Genomic DNA, 10,475 nt, shown 5'->3' with positions numbered 1-10,475 from the left:
CAGCAGTTGACAGATGCGCGAGGAATGGTTCTGTGGTGGCGTCGCGAGGCGGGGCACGGGAAGAGAGAGCGTCCGCGCCAGGCCTGCGTCCTCCTCGAGCATCTTGAGCTCCACCTCTCCTCTCTCGCTGCGAGTGTCCCGGTTGAACTTCTGGTAGCCCTCTGAATCAAGACGGGCCAGCAGTCAGAGACGCTGAGACAAGTAGTTCACCTTGAATAGCCTTTTATACGCGCTTTTAAGAAGCCTTAGCCTATCGTGATCTCATTCGATCTCCTTTGAACGATGGGGTTTCCTCTTTCCGTAGGCTAACATGACCTGAATTGGTAGCAATTACACTGTTAGGAGGTCTTAATGTAGCCTTATACTCGATGGTGCAAATAAATACAGAAAATTGTTGGCCTAGGCTGTAAGGATGGCGTATGCCATATGAAATGTAACGGTAGGCTAAATCGAACCTGCAACATAGAAAAATTAGTGTTTGGCTCCCTCAAGCGGCTGATGTAGGAAATGTCAGGTAACCTGGGTAACCGCAACAAATGTAGGCCTTACCAGAGCCATAGAGAGAAAGAGTTGCGACACTCTTTGATGTCACCGCCAGGGCAGTCACGTGGTTCGTGTAAACCGCTATAGTTCCAAAACATACGCTGGCTGTCATGTTCTTCTATGGGACAGACAGCAGCGATTGCGTTATTTAACGGTAAATATATATATATATAAACATACACCCTACTACTTTTTCAGATGTTATTGCATGATTACATATTTGTTAATGTCAGTTTTGCATTTTGAGAGGCAGGGTGACAACGAAAAGCTGTATATTACTTAGATACGTTTTAAATTTTTGGAGGGAAAAGCTTATGTTCATGTTCGCATGGACAGAAGTACAGGCTAGAACGGCTCTAACTTAAGCTTTCTTTTCCATATCATTCATGTGATGACAGATGCCTCGTGATTTTCATTTTATCGCAACTGGGCTGTATTATTGATTACCGTGATTTTGCTTATAAATTCCGATTCAGCCATTAGCTTACCTTCGTGGTAGCGTTAGGTCTGCCGTGGTCCATTCAGCATTCGCCTAGCAGCTAGCTCACTTCTGATAAGTGGTCACCCCCAGACCACAACGTGAAACATGATCATGTTAAGACTAAGAATATCATTTTAAGATTAAGCCATTCACATATTATCAAAAGCATTATGCTTATATGTTTGGGTCTATAGGTAAGTGCAGAGCTATTAAGATTTTTCTCTACGGCTCTGGGTTAATGCACAGAGTAAGAGTAAGGTTAGCTGCAGAGAGAGTGATAGAGAACAGTGACAGGCGACACTCCCATTGGACTCCGTTGTACCTTTTTGCTTTTTTGAGAAAGAACAGTCCATTCAGCATTTACACCCACTTCTTCTGATGAGGCAGGAGTTGACCACACAACCATGATCATTTTAATACTAAGCAATGCACAAAGAATCAAATATATTAAAGAATAACAACTCATTAAGCTTGGATGAATGAATCAAATATTGTTTAATAAAAAATACTGAGTGAGACAACAAGATGTGTGTGTGTGTGTGTGTAAATGTGTGTATCTAACTGGAAAAACAAGAACAAAGTGAAGGAACAGGGAGGAATATTATAAGTGATTAATACATTTAAAAAAAAATCCTCCACAAATCAGGCTTCAGAGTGCATCAGGGCTGAAAGGAAGGACAACATTCATAATAAAGGTACCTGGCATAAGATAAAAATGAACAGTGTGGAACAAAAAAAAATGGGAACAAGCATAAACAAGGAACAAGCATGAATAATATCAAAAAACATACGTACAGTGGCCACAACAACGATACTGGTGGTCCAGCAAGATCTGTTGAGACAGGGGCACAAATATGTTCTAACAAGCCAGTTCACTCAGGACTGCCTAAAAAATACTTTCTCTTCCACCAGCAGTAGCAGCTACCAGCAGCAGCCGCCACCAGCAGCAACAGCCACCATTACCAGCAGCCGCCACCATTACCAGCAGCAGCCGCCATCACCATCCTTCTCCAACACCAGCCAGCTCAAGCAGTCATCGCCTCCAGCAGCAGCCGCCTGCAGCAGCAGTGTTTGGGGAACAAATTAGTCACACTACTGTCTGAGTAATAAACATTTTAAAGCTCATTATGGCTTATGATATTTTTTTGTGTGTAATAATTTGTATTCCTACATGCAATCCAACAGCCATTTCAAGGGTGTAATTAAACAAACCTTATTTCTACTAGCATCAGATACACAGTACTCAGCTGACTAACTAACACCGCCAGGTTCAGCAGATACAACCTAAAAAAAAACGTCCTTAATCAACCTTAAAGATCCTAGTAATCTAACATCAATAATTTACTAAATAAAATATGTCAGAGATTCACTACTGAACTTCGTAATTTTTGGTGTAGCGATACCTTCTTCACAGCTTGCAAAATCGAGATAACTAAGTAGCAGGCAATGACTGAAAATCGGTTGTCTACCAAGTTAAGAAAATATATATAAATTGCACTGTGCACATACAAATAAATATAAGCATATGCACCATAAAGGGCCTATTTATATAATATACAGAGTTGACAATTCAAAAGAGGTAGCTATTTAATCAATTTACGCCTGGATATAACGTTAACGTTACCTTTACAGAGGGCGAAGTCAAGCTAACAAACTAGCAGGCAATCGGTGGTCTACCAAGATAAAACATATATATAATTACGCTGTGTACATACAAATAAAGATCAGTATATGCATCATAAAGGGCCTCTGATAAAATATAGACAGTTGACAGTTCAAAACAGGTAGCTATTTAATCAACTTACCTCAGAAATTACTCGACAGTCAGCAATGGAAGTGAATGATGTCCAACGCCATAGAATGGCTTTTTGGAACTACGCGAGGCTGCATACCCCGGAAGTAGGCGGCAAAAAGCGTACAACGGAGTCCAAATGGGAGTGTCGCAACTCTTTCTCTCTATGGCTCTGGGCCTTACCACCTGGACCAGAGAGTTGCGACCATAGGTTGCTACACTCTTTTTGACACTCTTTCAAAAAAAAATACCTGTGCTGAATGGCTGTATTGCAGGGGGGTGGGATGTAGGCTATTTCTGGATGCTGGAGGTCGTAATTACTAGGCTACTGACCAAGTGATAGGCCGTTTTCAGTTCCAAAACCCCCATAGGCCTAATCCAAAACTGGCATGGAATAAACAAACCCCCTTTCTCCATATATGGCCCCTTTAACTTTGTTTACAAAAAAATAAATAAAATGATTTAATCATTGATGAGCTTTAAGACATCTTTATGTTATTAAGTTGTGAAAATATGTAGCCTGTAGTAGGCTATGCCGTGTAAAATGTACCGAAGACATGTTTAGGCTATTTGATCTAGAATGCGTCATGATACATCCATTCATCCCTTTATTAGTACAGCGGGTAACCATGAAAATTGTGCACTTTTTGAAAGAAACATGAAACTTCTACCATAGTTAGGTTATACCATGAGGTTTATTTTCAGATTGGGAGGGAAGTCAAATTTGACCTCTGAGGCCCGGGAGAGGTCAAATCCAAGATGGCCGCCAATAATATTCAAAAGTGCTTCACGTTGGAACCAAACACAGTAGAAAAACACTTAAGGTGTCATTTCCCACTAACTTTGGGTGCCCATTCTGTATCTGATAACATTAATCATATTTGTTAATGTCAGTTTTGCATTTTGAGAGGCAGGGTGACAACGAAAAGCTGTATATTACTTATGGTGTAGCGATACCTTCTTCACAGCTTGCAAAATCGAGATAACTAAGTAGCAGGCAATGACTGAAAATCGGTTGTCTACCAAGTTAAGAAAATATATATAAATTGCACTGTGCACATACAAATAAATATAAGCATATGCACCATAAAGGGCCTATTTATATAATATACAGAGTTGACAATTCAAAAGAGGTAGCTATTTAATCAATTTACGCCTGGATATAACGTTAACGTTACCTTTACAGAGGGCGAAGTCAAGCTAACAAACTAGCAGGCAATCGGTGGTCTACCAAGATAAAACATATATATAATTACGCTGTGTACATACAAATAAAGATCAGTATATGCATCATAAAGGGCCTCTGATAAAATATAGACAGTTGACAGTTCAAAACAGGTAGCTATTTAATCAACTTACCTCAGAAATTACTCGACAGTCAGCAATGGAAGTGAATGATGTCCAACGCCATAGAATGGCTTTTTGGAACTACGCGAGGCTGCATACCCCGGAAGTAGGCGGCAAAAAGCGTACAACGGAGTCCAAATGGGAGTGTCGCAACTCTTTCTCTCTATGGCTCTGGGCCTTACCACCTGGACCAGAGAGTTGCGACCATAGGTTGCTACACTCTTTTTGACACTCTTTCAAAAAAAAATACCTGTGCTGAATGGCTGTATTGCAGGGGGGTGGGATGTAGGCTATTTCTGGATGCTGGAGGTCGTAATTACTAGGCTACTGACCAAGTGATAGGCCGTTTTCAGTTCCAAAACCCCCATAGGCCTAATCCAAAACTGGCATGGAATAAACAAACCCCCTTTCTCCATATATGGCCCCTTTAACTTTGTTTACAAAAAAATAAATAAAATGATTTAATCATTGATGAGCTTTAAGACATCTTTATGTTATTAAGTTGTGAAAATATGTAGCCTGTAGTAGGCTATGCCGTGTAAAATGTACCGAAGACATGTTTAGGCTATTTGATCTAGAATGCGTCATGATACATCCATTCATCCCTTTATTAGTACAGCGGGTAACCATGAAAATTGTGCACTTTTTGAAAGAAACATGAAACTTCTACCATAGTTAGGTTATACCATGAGGTTTATTTTCAGATTGGGAGGGAAGTCAAATTTGACCTCTGAGGCCCGGGAGAGGTCAAATCCAAGATGGCCGCCAATAATATTCAAAAGTGCTTCACGTTGGAACCAAACACAGTAGAAAAACACTTAAGGTGTCATTTCCCACTAACTTTGGGTGCCCATTCTGTATCTGATAACTTTGAAACCACCAGAGTTCAAGAAAATGCATTTATGTAAAGGTCAAGGTAAACAAAACATTAAAATATTAATTTTTTATGTATCCCAATTCATTTCTTTGTTCGCTGTATTATTCAGTTATTAGTTGTTATTTCATGAAATGTGTGGCTAATTTCATTTCTTCACAGCACAGAATTATCCACAGGTGACCCCCCTAGACCATTTTCACAGACCACCTGCCATATCACCGCTGGTAAAAAAAACCTGCTTTAGAGAGTTGTTGCCACAGTATGCACAATGTAGAGAGCACTTCAGTCGACATATTCTAACAGGTAAACAGATTGACTATGAACAAACAATATTATTACATAATTACATAATATTATTCATGTTGCAAATTAATTTAACCATAGCCAGGAAGGAGTTTTTCTTGGTAGTTAGCTTTTGAGTTAAAAATCATGGACATTGATCAAAATAAATGTCCTAGCTAAGCTAGAACATACTCTGGAACATTTATGTGAGCTGAAGCTAGTTTAATGATTGAACAGAGTATATTGTAGATATGTCAGCTTGGTAATGTGAAATTTGTTATGGCTGAAATAGGTAATGTTAACAGAGTAGCCTAGTTAAAGGGACACCAGGCAACATTTTCATGTTAATTACTCATCTTCGTAAGTCGGTATATGGTTAAATGACTTGTTACAGGGCGAGTGAAGACTCTCTCGCCCGCCCCATTGCCTGTAGGAAGAATATCCCGCTTGCAAGTTCAGTGTATCCTACCCGCCGACCGAAGCAGGCAGGCTAACGAAACGCTAGAGATTGTTGCAAACGTGTGTATAATGGCAGAGCCGGTGAAGAAGCAGCGAAAACCCTTGATGGAAGATGCAAAGAAAAGGAAAAGAGCTTCAGACCGAGCGAGGGGGAGTTTCGTAGAGAAAAAGCAGCAGGCTTGCCTGGTGTCCCTTTAAATAGCCGGTCAACCGGGCTTGAACACATTTGTAGCTAGCATGTTAATATAAGGCTGTGTCTTTAATTACTACTTAATTAATTACTTCTTACTGTTAAGACTATCAATTGGGAGATTGTTAGGGCAGGTTTTGTGGTGGACTGATGCTCAATGTTTGTACCATCAAGTACCATGTTGATGAAGGCCAAGAGAGATGGTGGCACAGACCTCTGCTGGCAGTTTTCTTTGAATGACCCGTCAAAAGAGAAAGATGAATTAAGGATCTCTTTGTGCACTACTTGTGCTGCTCGCATTAAGTGCATGGCATCACTGTCAGTTTGAAAGGCTATCATGAGAGCTGATCCAATGTCCTTCTCAAAACTCAGGAGTGTGTCTGTTCCGCGTGAATGTGCCCTCAGATGTGGAAGCTCAGAAAGCAGTCGTTCTTTCAGTCTGGTGGTGTGAAACCAGAACAACACTGACAGAAATGTGAGGAACAACTTGGTCTTACTGTAGGTGAACGGATTACAATTTCAGCCATAACAAAGCTTCGAATGAGGGGTCTTGGGGTGAAAGGCTATGGTCGCATCGGGTCACACAAATGCACAAATACAGTTTGGGCTGTATCTCCAAATCAGATCGATGGATCTTCATTAAAGGTGCTCTAAGCGATGTTGGGTAACATCACTTCTGTTGACTTTCAAACAAAACAGAGAGCTAGCTCGCTACTTCCTCCCCCTTCCCTCCCGTGCTGCTCCCGTGCAATTGAAACTATCCTAAACGCGCATTTAGGGGCAGCCGTGGCCCAGTGGTTAGCACTCTGGACTTGTAACCGGAGGGTTGCCGGTTCGAGCCCCGACCAGTGGGCCGCGGTCGACGTGCCCTTGAGCAAGGCACCTAACCCCTCACTGCTCCCCGAGCGCCGCCGTTGAAGCAGGCAGCTCACTGCGCCGGGATTAGTGTGTGATTCACTTCACTGTGTGCTGTTTGTGTTTCACTAATTCACTGATTGGGTTAAATGCAGAGACCAAATTTCCCTCACTGGATCAAAAAAGTATATATACTATACTATATACTATACTATACTATCTCATCTGTGATTTGATGGAACAGTTGTTATGTTTTCATGGGCTCGGCTTGCCCAGGTTGTTTTTTGTTGCCTCCGTTTTTGGAGCCTGGGCTGTCCACAGAGATTGTGTTTTTTACAATGTATTCAGGACAAAGACAGCTAGCGGTTGGTTAGGTGATGTTTGCAGTAGGTGACATAAAATGTTTTAGCCTAAAAAACGCATGGCATCGCTTAGAGCACCTTTAAACCAGCACAGTTATTAATTATAAAGTCTGGATGAAATGATAGGTACTAAATGTCAAAGGTTAAGGTCTAATTATTTCCCTGTCATATAAGGTTATGGCTGATAATCAACATGGTAAGTCCAAAGTGAATAACCTTATCTGAAGTGCAATGTTGTTGTTGGAGGTTTTGGTTGATGTAATAGATGCTGATTGTAATTGTGACTCTATCACTCCTACAAATGTCCTTTATAAAGACTATTTGTAGGAGCCATTAATTACATTCTCGTGATTAAGTTGATTTAATGACCCCTGCTGGTGACATGACCTTGTGGCCTTGGAAGGCCTTGGCACATAAGGAGTTAAATTGCACACCTGTGCCAATTAGTGGCATATAGGTAGAGAAAGGAGGAATCCTTGGGTAGTTGGTTTTGGAACTCGATGTTGGAACGCCAGCAGGCATATGGTTTTCAATTGTATTTGTATTTGTTACTTGTCAGTTTATTTAGTTTATTTATAGAGACGAACGAAACGAAATAGCCTACTGGAATAAACGAACGAACAAACTATTGAAACCCCTGAGGCGTCCGAAGTGACTTACTGGAAGGCACTACAGCGTTGAAAACCTTCTGCTATTGGAAAGTTGAAACTGCATCGGAATATTTGGAAGTTTGAATTAATCTTTGAAAAATGTCCGCCGACGAAGAGCCTGTAGAGCCGGCTGCAGCTGGCTGGCTGGCTGGCTGGATTTGTCCGATGAAAAAGAACTGTTTAAGTTAATTGCAACACGTAGGGGGAAGCTTGGTGTTTTAACACGCAAACGAAATGAAATCAATAGTCTTATTGAAGCCGGACAGGACAAAGAAACTGTTAGGAAACAAATTAACTTGTTTGATGGATTTTTCGCTGAGTTTATTAGTTTACAAGCAACTGTACAACAATTAACTAAAGATGCATATGAAAAGGAGGCCGATAACTTAGACTGGTACCAACCCAAATATAACCTGTTCAAAAGCTTCTTAGAAGGTGTCATAAAATGGCTCGAGGTTGATCAAGATGATGACGAAGAAGAGGATCAGGACGATATTGTTAAGCCTCAAGATAGCGCATCTCAAACAGCGCACAGTGTCACGCATAGCTGCAAAGCAACAAGTGCTCTCAGTTGCGCGTCACGAGAATCTTTCGCTCATCTAAAGGCCGAAGCAGAATGTGCGGCTATTAGAGCAAAGGCGCAGGCTTTGGATGACAAAATTGACCTTGATATCGAAGAAGCAAATATCCTCGCAAAATTAAAAGCACGAAGAGAAAAAATGGTCATAGATTCCGAACTTGCTGCTGCAGAGGCAAAGGTTAGAATATTCAGAGAAGCTGAAGACCAACGTTCAGTGTCGGGCGTATACAAATACGGTACACCAACGGAATATAACACCCCTGCAACAGTACAAAGACCAGTGAGATCGCAGAGAGAAGGATCAGCTCCTCGAACTGGACCTAGGCAAACTGTAGGTGCACAACAAAATGCAAATTTGAGCGTCTCAGTGCCAATAGGAAGCCAGATTCACCCAAATGGCAATGATACAAGCGTCACTGATCTATTAAAAAGACAAACTCAAATCACTGAGATGTTAGTGAAACAACAAACACTCTCTCTTCTGCCAGATAGAGAAATTCCCATATTCGATGGTGATGCTCTTCAATATAGGACTTTCATCAAAGCATTTGAGCAATGTGTTGAGAATAAAACTACAAATATGGATGACCGGCTATACTACTTACAACAGTATACAAGGGACCAACCCAGAAGCCTTGTCAGTAGCTTTATGCATATGGATCCTACCGTCGCGTATAAGGAAGCTAAAAGGCAGCTAGAATACAGTTTTGGGAACAGCTATAAAATAGCATCTGCTTACATGAATAAAGCCTTGAACTGGCCAACCATCAAACCAGAAGATGGCAATGGGCTGCGATCTTATGCTCTCTTTTTACATAGCTGCTACAATACAATGCAAGACATTGATGTTTCAAGAGCTTGAAAGTTCCACCAACTTAAGACTCATTGTGTCTAAACTTCCATTTAGGCTGCGAGATAGATGGCGAGCAAATGTGTGTAGCATGCAAGATAACAAACACAGAGCAACATTCAAGGACTTGATAGACTTTATTGAAAGACAGTCTAGAGCAATGCTAGATCCAATATTTGGTGACCTCATCAACCCAACGGAGAGCAAAGTAGTGTCAAGATCTAAACCACAAAAAACATTCACCAAACCTAGTGGGAGGACCAGCTTTGCCACTACAGTTGCTCAGGCACCTGAAATAAAAAGGAACGAGTCACAATATGGACACAAACTGAATACAAATAAGTGTGCTCTTGAAAAGCCTTGCTTATTCTGTGAAAGAAATCACACATTTGGAAATTGTGAAAAGTTTAAGTCCAAACCAAACAGTGAGAAAATAGAATTCCTGAAAGTAAATGGGATGTGCTTTGGTTGTCTAACAAAGGGACATGTTAGCAAAACGAATAGGATAATCACATCCACCAGGTGTGGAAGCACTCATGTGCTAATTTGAAAACGCAGCACTCAGGTGTGCTATAAAAGGCAGCAGCTTTTACAGTAGGCCTAGTTTTTCCTTAGAGTCAAAGTTGTACTGTACTTCATGCAGTAATTTTTATTTGTCTACAGATTTTATTTGTTTCATTGTTGGTTCATTGATAGATAGATAGATAGATAGATAGATAGATAGATAGATAGATACTTTATTGATCCCCAGTGGAAATTCAAGGTCACAGTAGCATACAGACAACACATTCACTAACAGCAGAAAAAGTAATTAAAAGTATATAATATATAAGAACACAACTAAGCAATAAGGACAGTAGAAGATAAAGAATATACTAAAATACAAATTATACTAAATACAGTTTTTTACGATTATTTACACACTAAAATAAAAATGTTCACACAATTTGCGAAATTCTACTCCAAAGAGCAAAACACCTCCACAGATTAGCACAACATTACACACAATGTCTGCTTCACCCTTTTTGCAAAACATTACACACAGTGATTTGTAAAACTCTACACACATTTTCACACCTTAGACACAGATAAGGACTGTGCGGTTACTTCCTTGTCATTACAAAGCCCTGGGTTGCCAATGACAACACTAATGAACGAATTGGATAATCACATCCACCAGGTGTGGAAGCACACATGTGCTAATTTG

The 10,475-nt window shown here is 40.6% G+C and overlaps 1 protein-coding gene and 1 long non-coding RNA gene across 4 annotated transcripts in view; both read right to left on the bottom strand.

The window, feature by feature from the left end:
* dock11 (dedicator of cytokinesis 11) overlaps positions 1-436 on the bottom strand; it is a 167,420-nt gene extending 166,984 nt beyond the window's left edge. For 2 of the 3 annotated variants that reach the window (XM_042069977.1, XM_042069978.1), the window contains exon 1: positions 1-435. This exon is cut by the window's left edge and continues 159 nt beyond it. In XM_042069977.1, the coding sequence (XP_041925911.1) occupies positions 1-102 (102 nt within the window). In that variant the 5' untranslated portion in view covers positions 103-435. The other variant, XM_042069980.1, reaches the window with a different exon arrangement.
* Positions 437-1,655: 1,219 nt separating this feature from the next.
* LOC121689867 lies at positions 1,656-4,334 on the bottom strand. The gene is made up of 3 exons (XR_006024908.1): positions 3,774-4,334; positions 2,237-2,427; positions 1,656-2,080 (listed from the first exon to the last, which is right to left on the bottom strand). It is a non-coding gene; the product is annotated as an uncharacterized LOC121689867 (long non-coding RNA).
* Positions 4,335-10,475: the final 6,141 nt, after the last annotated feature.

Source organism: Alosa sapidissima, chromosome 18 (assembly GCF_018492685.1).
Source record: "Alosa sapidissima isolate fAloSap1 chromosome 18, fAloSap1.pri, whole genome shotgun sequence".
In the NCBI taxonomy this organism is placed as follows: Eukaryota; Metazoa; Chordata; class Actinopteri; order Clupeiformes; family Clupeidae; genus Alosa; species Alosa sapidissima.
Note: the sequence above shows the minus strand (reverse complement) of the source record. Positions and strands in the feature narration are given on the sequence as shown.